A 17,766-nucleotide genomic window follows, 5' to 3' on the forward strand; every position below is an offset into this window, starting at 1 on the left:
TACCGCTTAGAGAACAAAAGCTTCACACGCAAGTATCTCCCTGTTAAAATGCATCATGTCTATTTTCTTTGTACTTACTCCATAACAGGGGCTTCTAAAGTGGCTAGGAATCGTATATATGCATTTTGTGGATGTGGCATGATGTCCTGACAATAGCTTTCTATTTTTCTGACACGTAGATTGACTGGCCAGCTCCACAGGAAAAGAAAAAGGAGTGTGTTACCAAGGGAAAGAACAACCAGGTAAGTTGGATTTAAGGTAAAAGTTCACTAAGGTTGTGTACTGTAAAGGACAACATTACTCATTTCAAGTCATTCTCATTCACAAGCATTTTTCTTTTGGAGGTTTGACACTGGAAAGGTTCCAGTCATCACATTAGCGCACAGTGAAATGTGTCTTCCAGTATGCCTTTTGTGGGCCAACAGTGTGCCAACTTTTGTGGCAGTTTATATCAGGAAGTATTTTCTTTAGCTCCAAAAAAAGACTTGTGTTTTGAATTGTACTAAAAATAATATATCATACCAGAGGAATTGTATTTAGTCAGCGCAAATTTTCCCCTTAGATTCAACCTTGTCAAGTGGGATAATTACAAATTAATGAAAGCATAAAACAATCTGCATAAGTTCAAATTCAAATGAGAGCTGCAAAGCAGCGCTTATCATTGTGCTACCAAAATGTTTCACTGATGGCTATTGGGATTTTAGCTGGTAAATTCCCTTACCAATGACATTATAACTGTTACAACTGCATCTTGAGAGCTGTTTGCAACAAATGGCATGTTTTAAAGCACACACTACATTTGTCAGAGTTACAGCTATCAATAACTTATGGTTCGATTCCCAGCTCCTCCTAGTGTGTTGTTAAGCAAGACGCTGAACCCCTAACTGCTCCCCTGGCGCTGGTTGGCAGCAGCCTACTGCTCATGGTTCATCCATGATGGGTTTATTGCAGAGAAAGAATTTCCCCACGGGATTAATAAAAGACTATTTATTTATTTATTTATTTATTCATTCATTCATTCATTCATTTATTTATTTATTGTAATTGGAATGTAAATATGATAAATGTCAAATGCAATATAACTGTCTTGCTTACCTTTTTATAAACAGTATGAAGTGAAAAGATAAAAGCGGGCCATGAATGGAACAGACTATAGCCGTGATAGCCGTGTGCTGCGGTTTACATGTGCAGGTTATGCGAGAGGCCGAAAGGTGACCATTTCCGAGCTGCACGGGATAAAAGTTGTACAACATCATAAAACACTGCAAAGTCACAAAGGCTAATTTTGACAAGAACAAGAACTAAAAACAAGTGTGGCTAATTACATCATTGAAGGCTCTGTTGAATTTGAATGCTGGGTTTGAATTAACATTGAATTATATTCCCCTCTGCTTGACTGTAACACTCACATGACAACGAACAACTTCGACTATAATCTCAAATCTTTCCAGCGACAGCACAGTTGAGTGATTGCACGGTATCCTTAAAAAAAGACACAGTGCACATCCGTCGGTGTAGCACTTTCCACCCAAAGCTGTCAGTTATATGTCGCTAATATCACACTGGAAGCAACTTTCACACTGATCAAATGATCGCAGACACTGACAGAAATTCAGCTCCTCATTATTCAGCCTGAAAAAACAATCACTTTTCTGAATTTTAAAGCACAGGAACAACTCCACTTGTTGAAGCGATGTTTCCTATTTTTGCTGATTTAATCTAACCTGCTACTGCTCCTAATTTTAGACCTACAGCTCAGACATTGTAATTCTATCAGTCTTGTCATCTAGCTGTTGGCACAATGAATGAATGCTCCTTTTCAATCTTACTCATGACACTGCACAGGGACATATTGACCAGTCAAATGTTAATGTAACAAATCTCAAACAGACAATAAATGAAAAATTAATTCGGAAGTCAGCTAAAAATAATCTTGGGCTTATGATCACCCATGCACATTTGTGATTACATATAGTGAATGAGGCCTGACTTTGCCTCAGTAAAACCTTTTTGCTGTTTTGGTTGCATAACGTGCATTTGCAGATTGTAGAATCATGTCTAGTTTTTGTAAATGGAACTAAAATTTCTCATAGCAAGTAGTGACATTTCATGTCTTTCGAAAGGAGAGAAATTTGACTGAATCTGGGAAATAAACTAACATGATGAAATGAGAATGGTTATTTGAAAATACGTCATACCTTTTATATTTAATTAACATTTAATTAAAATTAAAATCGAAAGTGGAAAAAACAACGCTGTGTTAGACCTCTACTGGGATCAGGATTATTGTACATTATTCTTGAACAATGAATACAAACGCATTAATTAGTCTCAGCGTCTTTCATGCAGCATGTGAAATATCTGTGAATGCTTCAGTATGACTATTAATATTCATTATTTAAATTTACTTATCATCAGGACCATATGGCTCTTGCACAGTTTACTGTTACATTAAATGATTAGTCTTTAAATGTAATGTCGTAGGCTTACAAGAGTCATCTGCCAGAAATATCTCATCCCGATTATCTTTTGTGTTTGCAATAGCTGTAAAAATGAAGATAAAATAACGCAAATGCTCATATTACTGCAGGGAGATTCGAACGTTGTTTTCCGCCGCTGCAACGGCGACTTTAACTGGATGCAGTGAGTGATTCATTGCTAGAGTACACATCCTGTGTGAGCATCTGTTTCCAATTCCTTTCAAAGAGGTTTATTGTTCATCACAGCACCGACATTATAGGTAATTCCCCATGCAACAATGCATGTTTTATACTGTTAATCACAAATGAATCCTTTGACTCAAATTAGTCAGCTCTTATGCTCAGTTTCAAGGTAATTGAGATCATGACAATGCATTTGAATTTATTAAGTATCTTTGCAAAGTTCCTGTTGAAGGTTTAGCTGAATTTGAGAAATTGTCAGGATACTATTGAAAATAGAACCCCTTCTTCTAACAGTTTCTCCTCTCTCCCTCACAGACTGAGTGTTTCAACTACATCCGTTTCCTGCAGACCTATAATCACTCACACCTCTACACCTGCGGCACCTACGCATTCCAGCCCAAATGCACTTATGTGGTAAGTGGGTTTTGTTTTTTCCATGTGTGTTGAAAAGGGTGAGAGGGAGTGAGAGGGAGTCTGTGTGTGTCTAGATAGTATTCATAGTGAACTAAGGTTGAAAGGTGTCATCTTGCGATGCCTGACTTCTGACCCAAGGATTAAACCAATGTGTCGCAAAGTAAGAAACAAAAATTCCACTAACTCATTTCATACAGGGATGAACGTGTGTAAGCATGTGTGTGTGAGTGTGTGTGTGTTTGTGCCTGTGTGCATCTATTTGACACTGATTTATCTGGACAGCATGGCGAAAGTTAAAGCTATTGCCCTTGTATGGGAATGACAGGATGTGTAGCTGTGTCATATGGGTCATAAAAAGCTACCGACAATAAACCACCTGTGTTCTACCCTTTGTGTCTATGTGTGTGTTTGTGTGTTTGTGTGTTTTAATAGAATGCAGACATTTTTACCCTCAACACTAATGCCCTGGAAGATGGGAAGGGCAAATGCCCATATGACCCTGCCAAAGGCCATACTGGCCTAATAGTAGGTGAGTAAGTGTGTGTGTGTGTGTGTGTGTGTGTGTGTGTGTGTGTGTGTGTGTGTGTGTGTGTGTGTGTGTCACATGTCACATAATGCACGTATGCAGCATGCTCCATTTATTTCATGCAAGTTAAAGCGAGCATGTTTTTTTAACCATATAGGACATGTAAGTTGTTAAAACCTGTCATTTTTTTACCAGTTTCAGTGATAATTTGCCAAATAAATCACCCAAAAAAGGATGAAGTCACAGCTTTTGTTTTCAATATCAAAAATTTCTAATTTAAACTAACGCCTGTTTGTTTTGGGGCGGGGGGGTTATAATATAGATAAGGAGCTTTACTCTGCGACACTCAACAACTTCTTGGGAACGGAACCAGTCATACTAAGGAACCTCGGCCAACAGCACTATAGTATGAAGAGCGAGTACTTGCCGGTCTGGCTCAATGGTAAGATAAATAGACGGCATTCAGAGAAAAAGAAAAAAGTAAGAGAAGACAATCCGAATGATGTGATAGAGGAAGAAGACATTTTTAATTTAGTTACATTTATTTAGCCTAGAATTATTCAATACTTCACATTTCCCATCAAGAGACTGCTGGTGCGGCAAGAGGCTGCTAGATCTTCGCAGTCTCATTTTACATACAAAACATATTTAAAAGTAGTTTATAATGGAAATGATGAAAGAGTTAAGCATGGTTGCTATTAAGGTGGAGCTTTGGTGCAGTTCTTTTACAGCAAAGAAAGGAATCAAAAATTATGAGACCATTTCTCTATTAAACATCGGGCGACTTAACAGACAGGAGACTTTTGAATCCATGCAGTGCCCATTTGGAGGAGCAAAAATACTTACATTAAATGGAATTCACATTATTTTACTAGTTTTCTTAATTTAGGTTCTACACCTCCCCCACCAACACAGTGACAGAAAATGTTAAATACAATTTCATGATGGACACTATTGATAATGTGGTTTGTTCAATTCACCTCAGAGGTAATTTGGTGTTGAGGTCCTCTTGTTAGTGCCTAAATCATGTAGCCAATGTCAAAAAAACTTCAGCCATTTCTAACACTTTTTCCTTTCATATAATTTTTATGTATTAATGGTATGTAATTATAATCAAAGGGAAATTTTGAATTAATTGCAAAATGTTTTTTTTTATTCTTTTGTAGAGTCAGTTGAGGAGTAAAGCATCACTGACAAATTAATTGTATGTGAAAATACAAGCAATCAAAGATTGATCACACTACCAGATTCCCCCATACAGAGTTTCATTAAAAAATAAAGGGACACGAGAAAGAGAAATGATTGCAGGAAATGAAGCGCGGGATTTGGCTGCTGCGAAGGATCGTTATCTTTTCAAAGGAGTGAGGCGGAGAAAGGAATGAACAACTTGGAAAGAAATAAAGGAGAGAGAAGATGAGGTCACAGCCAGGAAAAAAAAGTGATGAAAGAACAGAAATTAGGAGTACGACAGTAGAGGATGAGGTGAGGAGAGCCAAAGAAGTAGGAGCAGACACATGAGGTTGTTTTGACCAATGAGCCCCTTTATTATTCATGCTAATCAGAACTTTTCTTAAAGGCAAACCTATAATGGGTCCTGAAGCACCTCTTTCAAACTGCTGCCAACAAATCCAACTGCATTAAAAGTGAAATATTGTCTTTATGCAGAAAAAAATGAATCATCTGGGGAACCTTTTTATTCTCATAATAATACTGGTTAAATAAAAAAAGGGCTTCTGTCTGGCTTTTTATTGTAACTCAAAAGACAACTGAATGTAGAGAGAAAGAAAAAGATGAGGAGGACAGAGGAAGTGAGAAAGACAGAATGGGCCAGTAATAGGCAACACTGGAAAACAGGGAGTGAGAAATTATTAGAGAGGTGAGAAAGTTCTGCAGGATATGAGATAGAGGTGTTGGGCTTGTATATGTATGTGTGAGATTGTGTCCAAATGCACTTTTAGGCTCAGACCTTCTGTTTAGTAATGATAAATGTCTTTACTTCCATCCCTGAATACATTTCTTATGGGTTTTTGTGTACGTGTGTGTGTTTGTGTGTGTGTGCATACGTAGAGCCAGACTTTGTGGGCTCGGCTCTGGTGAGGGAAAGCATCGGTAGCAGGGACGGAGACGACGACAAAATCTACTTCTTCTTCAGCGAGAAAGCCCTGGAGTTGGACTGTGACACTGAGCTCACTGTGGCCAGAGTGGCTCGTGTCTGCAAGGTAACACACGCCTGTGATAAAATCACAACGCAGCATTGTGACATCCTAAAAGACGTACATCAAATTATATCCAACACGTTTTCTTCAGAAAAATAGGTAGTAATTTATCTAACTTATCATGGTATTAAAAGCCTTAAAATATTTTCTACTTCTTCCGGCTGCTTCCTTCAGGGATCAACACAGCAAATCAACATCCTCCATCTAACCCGATTCTCGATATCCTCTTCTCTTACACCAACTAACTTCATGTCCTCATTCACTCCAGCCATAAATCTCCTCTTTCCGTTATGCTCTGCCTGGCAGTTCCAGCCTCAGCATCCTTCTATCAGTATCCTTACTATCCCTCCTCTGTATAAACCATCTCAGTCTGACTTTATCTTCAAAACATCTAACATGTGCTGCCCCTCTGATAGACTAATTCCTGATTCTATACGTCCTCGTCGCCCCCAAAGAGAACCTCATCATCTTCATCTCCGCCTCCTCCGGCTCTATTTCCTGTCTTTTTCACTGCTCAAAACCTCTTGAAAAAAAATTGAATATGCAATTATTTTTATTTTAGAAGCAACTCTGTTGGATTCAAAATGTCTAATGTAACCCAGATTAATGATCTGAAGTGTCAAGCTTCCACATCATACTCTCTGCTGAATATTAACTTTTCATTCACCTATAACTCAAGAGTCCTCGATGTGTGAAGTCAACACAGTTGATATCACAGATCAAGACGCGCTACGTCTCAGATAAAGGTTTCGGTTTTAAAGTCGTAATTTGAAAACGCAAAGAAATGGCACATCGCAGTTCCTATTTGGGAATTCAGTCCAGCTTCCCAGATCTTATTCTTGACAGACATGTCTTTTACATTTTGATTCTCTATATTATCAGACTGATCAGAATGATATTTATTCCCTTTGTATTTCCCCCTTTGTCACGCCTCCTACATTTCTGTGGAGGTTTTCCGTCATCCAGGTCACAATTAATTATTGTATACCAGAAGAAGATTTTGACAGGAACCTCCTACAATCCACGTCAGAGTTTTCCGTCTCTGGCTTAAAAATTGAACTGCAGTAACAAGATGTAAAACTCATTTTGACTAGAGAGTGACTTTAAGATCAAACCGTATCACTCTATTCTCTCGTTCTGTCTGATTTCTGTTCAGCTTTGTTTGTGATAAAAGTCAGCGAGAGAGCAGTCAAACTGCACTGAATTATCAAGCAATGTAAAATTTGGAAGAACAAAACAAGTTTTGACCACGCAACCATAATTTTGTGCGATCATAGCCTGAAATCAGCTGTTCTTTGGTTTTGTCTGTTTCTGAATGCATTGTCTTTTACTAGCCCGCTGAGCCCCATGTTCGTATCGTTTATTTCATCCATTAGTTTAGTTGGAGTCTGTGAAGAATCAAACCTTGCGATACAAAACAGATTCCCTGAACAAAGAGACATGTCGACCATTAATGTTTTATTGCTGTTTTGACTTTAATTATATCAGCGTAATGTGTAAACTATTCCATCTTGATCATTTGAAATAGAAAGGTTGTTGCCAAGGCTTTATGTGCAGCCATAACAATGATAAGTCTTGGATTGCAGAGGTGCTGCTTGTTGTGAGCAGAGATACTGACTGAGGCACTTAATGTATAATTTTTAACATTCCAGTGACCTTTTGGTTAACAGGTTTGCACGCTGCCATATAATCTTGAAACCTCTTAAAGCAAAAACAAAGCAAAGGCAAACAAAAGTAGATTCTTAACAGTCTTGAGTATAAGCATATAATTAAGCGCAGAATATATGCAATATGTTGTTCTGTGAAGAAAAATAATAACGCTCAAAGTGAAATGAGAAACAAATGCTCACACGTGACGGGCATTGGATCAATGAATAATTCAATGCATCTCACTGATATTGGTATTGCAGCAGCATTACAGTGTCTGTATCTCACTGCTGTTATAAAAGCACTTGCATTTTTATGCCTGTATACAGCACATGTGATTACTGAGGATAATACGAATGAGAAGTATCTGACAGAAGAGCCCCTTTTTTGAGCCTTGTATAAGCCTTGTGGTTATTTGTGAAATTGGAGACTATTATCATAATTTGTCTATATCATTAACATCAACATTTCAGTTGTAGCTTCAACCGTCTCGGGTGAAGAGATACTCCTTTACATCAGCAGTTCAGTCAGACATATCATAAAACTGTATGCTTCTGAAAAGACTACTTCGGTACATTAGCCGACCAAGCAAAATCTTTCATTGCCCTTGGGTCAAAGGTGAAGCGAATCAACTGAAAAATGCGTTCAGACATCAGTAACTGAAATAATCAAATATGTAGTGACTATATAATAAGAATGAACTTCAGAGAAAAAGGACCGGCAACCCTTTTTGAAAAGATAGCTTTTATCAGGCATTTATTTATTTATTGTTACGAAAGGAGAAGGGATTGGAATTTTGAGTTTCGAGCTTCGCACTTCTTGTCACTGTCAATACTGAGCAAAAAAAAAACAAATCATACATAATATCTCTGTTTCCTAAAATTTTTAGTGTTACGTTTGCAGTTCATCATAGACATGCTTTTTGCAATTAGTTCTGTATGTGAACGGATGAATTAATACTTTATTGATCCCCAAGGGGAAATTCATTACATTACATTAGTCATTTGGCTGACGCTTTTATCCAAAGCGACTTACAAAAAAATTTCATATGTTACAGCAGCAGTTGAGCTGCTCCAACAGGCTGTTGTCTTCCAGCGCCGTCTTGAGAAAGAAAAGAAAGGAGAACAAAGGGGAAGAAAAGGGGAAAAAAACACTCCCAAACTATGTTCCTGTAGGGTGGCACAGTGTGGGATTAGGAAAAACACCTCAGCACAAAAGCAACATAATAAGACATTACAGATAAGATATTACAACAGTAGCATGTCTGTTTGAAATCAACAACGGTGGCCTTCCATGATTCTCCTATGTCAACTAATGTATCAACATACATTATTTTGTACATCGTTTTCAACATTTCTAGCCAACTGCCAGCATCTGGCAAAGGATTAATGAATTTTTTATATGTTGTATATTGCTTTGGATTCTAGATACAACACTTGAGTTTGATTTTGCTGGGTGATTTAAAAAAGAAATGGATAAATAATTGACAAGAAAAATTAACAGAATAGCAAAAATGAAGGTTTTGTCCAAATAGCTGGATGAAAGATAATTACAGAAAATTGGGCTTGAGCCATCATAGGTCATATGCTGGCATGAGGTTACACAAGAGTAAAGTGAGTCTTTTTGTTCACACCAAGGAAGAAAGTCTACTTAGGTCCATAACCCATGCTGTGTAGATACACTGTTTTCAAAAAGCAGAAAATAGTGTGCCTTGACAGATATATAGCCACAATAACTCTCGGTACAGAAATAACCAAAGACTGTCACCAAAACAGCTTCTGCACTCAGTAATCACAATCCATCACAAGTGAAAGTGATTTAAATCAATTCAAATTGTATATTTGAATATGTTCTTAAATATGTCACTAAATAGATATAGAACAGGGGTGGGCAATTATTTTGGCTGGTGGGCCACATTTCTTATCATGTCAATTCAACCAAATGAAAATTGCAATTTAGATATTTGCATTTTATTGTAAATATTTACATTTTATTTATCATTTGGCATTTTATTTCAACCTTAAAATCATAAATGATTATATAGTAGTCCTGACATTGTTTTGCATCATCCATACTAAAATAAACAAAAGGAAAAAATAAGGAGTTTCTAAATTCAATGCGGATTGATGATAGTTGTGAAAATATTCAAAGAAAATAGTTTGGCAGGCAGTATAAAAAAGCAAAAGGGGCCGAATGTGGCTCACGGGCCGTAAAATGCCAGGGTCTGATATACTGTATAAGGTCATGTCTCTTGGTGGTCCTCTACTTACACCACCCATCTCCAAGGCCTTATTCTTAGCTCATTTCTCTTTAAACCGTGAGAGGGATGTATTTTCGACCTAGTTTAGTGTTACTTTTGTGTTCCTACATGTAAATCACAGGGTAATGTATATGTAATACAACGAGTTGTCTTACAAACTACTCCCCACAGTAAATAATTCAGAAGAATATGACGTTAATGACGTGTTTCCTCTAAGGGAGATCTGGGCGGTACAAGGACACTGCAGAAAAAGTGGACCACCTTCCAGAAAGCCCGTCTGGAGTGTTCCCTTCCCGAGCGCCACATCTCCTTCAATAACCTCAGAGGGGTCTTTACTCTGTCGGGGCAGGACTGGAGAGGAACCACTTTCTATGGCATCTTCCACGCTCAGTGGTGAGTCAGCTCGCTGCCTGCCCCATGCACGTGGGCCATTGTGTCACGTGTAGGAGACGGAATTATCCACACGCGTTGTCCACTTTCTGGCTAAGACTTGTAGGTTAAAGTATCTTTAATGAAGATCATGGGTCACAATGTGGTTCTCATATACTCATTCTCATGATGGGTTTTTAAGTATTATTGCATATACTCATTCTCATGATGGGTTATAAAGTATTATTGCATAATCAAGGCTTTATATGATAGCCTATAAAACTGACCTCAACGTGAACTATTTTGTGTTGTTTTCAGTATTATATTCTGTTTTGATAGTATTGAAATCCATCTTTCCGAAAAGCACCAGGTTGATTATATGAAGTTAATACCAATAATAAGAGAGTATATTGTTATACGCTCTCCATAAGTATCACTCAAATGCTTTTAGTCTCACTATTCATTGGAACGGCTGTCATTTGAAGTTTTATAACCCAAGTTACAGCTTCATGCTTGTTTGGGTGACTGGAGTAAAGAAAGCGCCGTACTCTATTGTAGCACCTTGTTTTATTTTCTTTTAAACCTTGGTGATTCATCTCAAAATTTTTCTGCAATGGATCTCCATCTATTACAGTGTTCAGCCAGGCACCATTCAACAACCCCTCCCGGCTGGGAAACAATAAAATGCATCACCGCATAAAACCCTTGAAATATCAGGTGCACTTGGTGGCAAAAATATAAGTTGAAATTTGCTAAGCATTAATTGATATCAGGTATAAAATCTTTGACAAAAAAAGTGAAAGTGTTCGTATCATACATTTATCAAATGAAGTAATCCATCTGCCATGTAAGGTATATTTAAAGATTGTGTAAAATAAATAATCCAATATGAACTCAGCGCAAGTAACCAAACACAATACAGTGCAGCTTATACCATAATGGAAATGTGTTGCGTTGCATGGGTGAAAGGGACAAAAGTGGCAGATAGAACAAACTTTACGTGGAGTGTCACTGAACGACACAAGGATTGGATAATTAAACTACAACTCAGTAATTACAAGGTTGTTGACAGGATTGATAAGTGACTGTTACATCATTAGTGGAATGAAGATGTTTTAGAGCGTTGCGATAATGAGTTACTTATCAGCAAAGAAAAGGAGCGAATGCAGGGGGTTTTCTTTTGGCAGAAAGTTGGTGACTTTCACTGTCCCCGGGTAGTGCCCTTTGATGTGAGTCTTTTGTGTTCTTCACTAAGATATCATATCGCAAAGTGAACCAACTTTGAACTCCAGCTTTGTTTCCCCATTCAATTCCTGCCACTATGAAAAAAGATTAATCCTTTTTCTCTACGGGACTGGCCCGGGATTCCTTAAAGCCCCCTGGCTTTGATAGAGATGACATTAAGATAATTGGACATTATGGAAATGATGACTCTGAGTTTAAGCCATTATCTGACGGAGTAGGCTCTAGGTTTTTAACTTGCTTAGACACCAGCGCTGCCCTTTGCTTTGCTGCTCACCTTATAAAACTCTTAAAAAACCATTTCCAAAGTAGAAAAGCACATCTTTCCAAGAACAAATCTTACTGTTAAATCTTATCAAAAAAGAAGGATACACGGGCCTTCATTGCTGTTTACAACTTCAATTGACACTCCCATTGATACCAAGTTACTGCACTCCATATATCAGCACTGAAACTTTTAATGTGAGACTGTCTAAATTATCTTGCTGTTAAACCAATGCCAAATTTAAATTATTGTCCCTTTTCACCGTTGTCTGGCTTTGTTTTGCTTTACAAATACATATTCTTGTTAATACCTCAGTTAATTACTCGGGCAGCAAAAAGAGAAAAACGATGTTGTTATTCCTGAATAATAAGTGTTGAAATAAAATGCAGTTCTGTGGCAATCACATGCTGATGTAATGTACCTGAGTTGTAAATCAATACACCATTATAGTCCTGCTTGTAGTCTGAAAATTAATTTGAAAAAAAGTGCAAGCCCTTCTACCTTGCCCTTAAGTGAAATACACAGCACTGACTGATTTATTACAGTTGCCTCTGAAGGGTGTGTATTGCCATGTTTTGAATCAGCTGGCTTCATCCACAGAGACAATGGAAATGCGTCACTTTAACTGGCAGATTGATGGACACTGCATGAAATGAAATTTTCTCTTTTCAAATTTACTCGCTGCATTTGCTTAAAAGACGTTTGCGGTCATCGCAGGAGTTCCGGTGCATCCAGAAGTTACTTTCAACTGTTTCCCACACTAGGATGACAAGCAGTCCATCTCTCAGCTTTTATCACGGCACATCAATAACTTCCCGCTGTGTTTCAGGGGTGACGTGGACGTGTCTGCTGTGTGTCAATACCAGATTGGTAACGTGAAGGAGGTGTTTGATGGGCCCTACAAGGAATTCAGAGAGGCATCTCAGAGATGGGCACGTTACAGCAGTACCGTCCCCGTTCCACGACCTGGATCAGTAAGGATATGGGAACTTTGTCATTATTTTGGACAATATTTGAAAAAGATGTGAAATGTTGTGTACCCGCTTTTCTATAACTGTCGTGTGTAATGACGGTGCAAAAGAGTGGGCGCTTGCATGACACACCAAGTTAAGAACGTAATAAAAAAGAGAGGGGGCGGACGACAGGGTGGGATAGCAGGCGGAAGTGAGTCAGATACTCAAGAGCATGAGAAGAAAGAGAGCGAGAGGAACCGAGTCGGCATGCCAACCCGTCCCAGCTGCAGCCATAAAGTTTCCTCCTCTTCCGCTTTTCCCTTTAAGCACCCTCACGGTTCCCTCCTCCCTTTCCTTCCTTCACCTCCCATTTCTTTCTCTTCTCCCTCTCATTTAATCTCTTTCCGTGTTTTCTCTCTCCGGCCCCTGTCTGTGCTGCAGTGCATCACCAACGCAGACAGGGAGAACGGTTACAACAGCTCCCTGCAGTTACCTGATGCGACACTTAACTTTGCCAAGAAGCACCCACTGATGGAGGATAAAGCGCACGCTCGCCCCCTGCTTCTCACCAAGGGGGTCAACTTCACCAGGCTGGTGGTGGATAGGGTCAATGCCCTGGACCAGAGGGCATACAACGTACTGTTCATCGGCACAGGTATAAACAGCATGAGGAATTATGTTAATCAATTAGCACTGAATCCAGATTTCTTTCACTCATCACTCATTATACTCAAGTATTAAAAAAATGCACATTTTTATCATTCTTCATACTTTTCATCATTTCTGGCTCTTGTTGGTTTCAGAAATGTAGGAATCAAATCTCACTCTTCACTTCTGTACATTTTGTGATTCTAAGATTTGTTGGTTTTTTTTTTATTTAACTTACATAGGATGCAGAGAATAGAGTTCAAGGGAGAAGGTTGATTCGCTGTGGCGACCCCTGAAGGGAAAAGCCGAAAGGAGACAAAGAAGAAGATTAACTGATTTTAGTGTCAAACTGACAAATAGGTTGCCCAACAGGATTAATATGAATTTGAAATGAAACATGCCTCAAGCAAATACCCCTGAACTCATTTCAAAAGTTTTCGTTGGGTTTTTAGCGCTGTCAATATTTTGAAGTACATCTAAAACAATGGTGATAGATAAGATTCATCTATAAGACAGTAATAACATTTTCATGGTTATTTCTTTTACGAAGGTGCATGTAATTATAAATTGTAGATGCCAACATTCTGTCAAATTTTAAGACACAAACAGTCTATCATGTAGTTATGGCATATCGAGTTGTTTAGGACAAAACAAGCAAATGGTGCAGGATGTTCTTTGTCGTTAAACATGACAGCGATGCTGAATGGACAATTTTGTTATTCAGTATCTTCTTGGAATTGTGCTGCAAAAGAATAGCGGTTGTTATTTTGCACACTCAATGTTGGATAGCAGTAGTAGAGCAGTAAGTCAATGAAAACATATTTTTCTTCATATTCCCCTGCTACCCCCCTGCGGGCATATGTATGTATGTGTGCTTGGACCAGGGCACCCAGTATTTGTCAAAGAGATGAGAGCACTCAGCCCCTGGCAGGACAGGGCAACATATACTGGTACTAGGCACAGTGGCAGAAGCATGCCATCTGGCCAGACCTCAGCTGGGATTCAATTAAGGTCTGGATTTGCATGCTGAGATCACTCCCCCTGCATCAAAAGAAGCACCTATGTCTACAGGACTCAATTAATATCTGTAGTTGGTAGCCATCAGGCCCATGGGTAGCAGGTGGTCAGTTTGGACATGGATCTAAAAAACCCACCGTCCCTCCCAGAATCTTAATCCTGAAAAACACAATCTAACAGTGGATTCCAGGAAATTTGATTGCAGCCTATCTCATGAGCAGAGAGCGGCTTGTCTACTTACCATTCAGATCACAGTAGTGCCCGAGTGACTGTGGCAACTGACAACGACAACGGTGGACTCATGGCTTCTCTGCTGGCAAGCAAGGAGGTCAACCCAGACACGCACGTGAACACACCAGCACACAACTTGGCATGCACACGCAGGGATGGCACACTCACAAATCACTCCACACACGCCGATACACACACTCGCGGTCCATGAGCCAAGTGCAGTCATCCGCTCTTGTCGTGCTTCACAGCACAAACTGAACAGGGCCCTTGGCAGACGGGCGCTCATAGTGCCAATTGGGCTCTGGGCTTGATTAGCTATTAGCTGCGACATAGCGACAGCTGATGTGAAGAGAAAGACAGAGAGAGAGTTTGTATGCTCGTCGAGCCTGTTTTTTTAGAAAACACAGCTATAGGATTGAGGGATTATGCGACATTTGATCGTATGCCTGCTGCACACAATCTCTGTGCGTGCGTATCTGTTCACTTGCGACGATATTCTGTCAGGCTCCCGGAGCTGGTTTCGGAGCTAGCTTTTCATATTATCAATGACAGTCATTTAATCAGGAGGGCCACATAAGAAAGAACATGTCAGCAGCCCTACTTATACTCGCGCGCACACCAAGGTCACCCCGCCAGCTGTGCCTGAAATACATCTAATCACATGGAATCTCAACTTGTTCACAATGACCTACTTGAAAGGACCCCTCTTCCTCCTCCATCAGCTCCTCATTCAATGCAGGGAAAGGTACTCAATAATATTAGATGTACTCAAGGTGTCGAATGGCCTTTCCAAGTATTTTGAGTAACTCTAAAATCAGTTTTTATTAAAAAAAAGAAATTCACACAGTAATTATACTCTGTGCTGTGGCTTAGTTGTTTTTCGGCGTTTATTCTTTTTAAACATTTCTGCAGACAGACAACTTAATACCAATAATCATCGTTGTACTTACGTCACGGGCGTGTTTGTGCGGCAGCATGCCAGTGTGATTACATTGTGGGTGGAGTGGAATACTTCTGTCATCTCTTCAAAAAATATATTTATTTTGACATAAAAGGAAAGCAAAGCCAGAATAAATGACATTATTTGAGGCTTCATTCCATTATTAAAGTTAACTAATTTCACCTCTGCGTTTGCAGGCAAATGTCGGCCCTGAAAAAGTTGTTGTCTTGGTAACATTTTCTTTTTTGCCATAAATGTGGTGCTTTAAAATGAGTTGCAATTTATTTATGTGTTTTTTAAAAGCCAAAGACCCAGTATTTTGATACACAAACATCAAAGGAGTTGGTTTGTATTTTTTAGCAACTTAAATATTTAAATGAACCTATGGCATCACAGATGGGTGTAAATGTATAAATATGGTATTAATATTAAAATGAAATACTGTGCATCAGTGACAGAGACTTGTTTATACATCATTAATATTTAAATTTACTGATATGTGTGGTATGTGGCCTCTCTGCGTGTGTGTGTGTGTGTGTGTGTGTGTGTGTGTGTGTGTGTGTGTGTGTGTGTGTGTGTGCGCGTTCACACGTGCATACTCTCAATGTTATATCAATTATATTTAAATGAGCACTTAGTCTGTCCAAGCAGTTGTGTGTTTGGGTGATTTTTCATATCAGAACCCTGCTGGTCAGACCTGACTGAGCCACCTCTTTGAAAGTCAATGTTTTCAGGCTTGCAAGGAAGAATTGCCCTGAGGCAGTGAGGTAGAGAGTCTATAGCAAGGATGCAAACTGGGATAGAAAGGTTGATGGACCAAAGCACAAGTGAAGTAAGGCAATTCCCCAATCTCTGTGTTGCAGCGGAGGGCTGGTTACAGAGGGTGGTGATCTTGGGCTCTGAGGCCCATGTGATTGAAGAAATCCAGCTCTTTGAGACGGCACAGCCGGTGGACAGCCTAACCATCTCCCACTCCAAGGTAAAAAACATTGTAAGAGTTTATGTCAGAGAGAGTGCTTTTAAAACTTCATGTCAACAATTTAAAGAAGAGTTTATTAATAACAGAGATTCTTTCATTGAGTACCTGAAACTGTGTGATCTGAATAAAGTCGGTTTGGGCTCGGGGAAAAGCAGACAAAAATCAGACGTCCCGAATTTTCAATGTGCCAGATAAACCGATACCGTGCCTAACCTTATGTAACTCTTTTTCATACCCATGCACAAAAACATGTTGAAGCTGAACATTTTGAGAGCAATGAAATAGCATAGTTCTTTAGTATATCCTTGTTTGGAAACAGGGTAAAAAGCTTATCATGACAAAGAGGACAATCGCGCGTTCCTTTGAAAGGATACACGCCTTTGCATTCATAAAGAGATTTCAGTGTTAGGAATATAAAAAAAGCCACTGCTTGGGCAGATCCCCTGTATGCATATCCATGCACACACTATTTATGTTAGAAAGATGTATGGAAATCGGCTTTAGTTTAACACATGTAGCAGCCAGATAGTCCCAATGTCTTTAGCAGAAGTCATTTGTAGGTTCAAATAATCTATGAGGACTCCTTCATATATCGTATCCTGCCTTTGTGAGGAAGTCGAGAAATCTTAATAGCCTCTCCTAGGAGTTATTCAAAGTTAAGAATACCCTGCTTAGCCACCTCAGGTGGCATATGTCGGCACATGTGATAATTTTCCTCGAAAGTAGCTTTTGGGATGTATTTGCTTGCTATGCAGTTGCATCATGCATTAATTTGTATTCAGCGATAACAGCAGGATTTGTCTTCTGTCAGTCTGTTATTACTTTTTCGCAAGACAGTAATAATCATAGAGCCACTGACAACAGACAGGCAGCCACCCAAGCCTTTGCCCTGCTATTCAGCAGATGTTTTTATCGTCGTTGCCCCCTTTTCAGATCAAGTATACCCTCATGAATCCAAAACCTCTTCACAATGAGGATAATTACAAACCCTTACTGCAGCCGGGAACGGAACCTCTGCCACTGTTGTTTTCTCAAACACCCAGCCTTGTCAAATTGGACTTTGCGCTGACACCGGCACCGTCCCTGCTGCTCTCCCATCTTTCGTGGCGTGTCCCTGATCAATGCGGTTCTGAATGGGCATACCCAGCCCTAAACCCCACTACTTATCTCATTAATGTTGGCTTAGCCATGACCAGACATTTTATAACAGCTTTCGCAAAAAGAGCGTAGCCCAGATTGGATTTGAAAGGGGTCATGAGGTGAATGTTATTGTAATTGAGAGTGATTATCCCATTGTCTCTTCTAACCCCGGAACTGCGTGGCGCACACTCTCACTCTCTGTTTATCTTCTTTTTCTTTTTTATCTTTATTTCTGGTTTATGTCTGTGGATGATGA

The 17,766-nt window shown here is 39.3% G+C and overlaps 1 protein-coding gene across 5 annotated transcripts in view; it reads left to right on the forward strand.

Moving 5' to 3' along the window:
• The window catches only part of sema4c (sema domain, immunoglobulin domain (Ig), transmembrane domain (TM) and short cytoplasmic domain, (semaphorin) 4C), a 96,415-nt gene that overhangs the window by 72,206 nt on the left and 6,443 nt on the right, over positions 1-17,766 (forward strand). For all 5 annotated transcript variants that reach the window (XM_086169731.1, XM_086169733.1, XM_086169729.1 and 2 more), the window contains 9 exons: positions 180-242; positions 2,979-3,077; positions 3,510-3,606; positions 3,926-4,045; positions 5,671-5,822; positions 9,944-10,119; positions 12,432-12,576; positions 12,997-13,210; positions 16,255-16,370. In XM_086169731.1, the coding sequence (XP_086025857.1) occupies positions 180-242; positions 2,979-3,077; positions 3,510-3,606; positions 3,926-4,045; positions 5,671-5,822; positions 9,944-10,119; positions 12,432-12,576; positions 12,997-13,210; positions 16,255-16,370 (1,182 nt within the window). The remainder of the gene's footprint in view (positions 1-179; positions 243-2,978; positions 3,078-3,509; positions 3,607-3,925; positions 4,046-5,670; positions 5,823-9,943; positions 10,120-12,431; positions 12,577-12,996; positions 13,211-16,254; positions 16,371-17,766) is intronic.

This window comes from Fistularia commersonii, chromosome 22 (assembly GCF_037954325.1).
Source record: "Fistularia commersonii isolate RoL2024-O1a breed Wild chromosome 22, RoL_Fcom_v1.0, whole genome shotgun sequence".
NCBI lineage: Eukaryota > Metazoa > Chordata > Actinopteri > Syngnathiformes > Fistulariidae > Fistularia > Fistularia commersonii.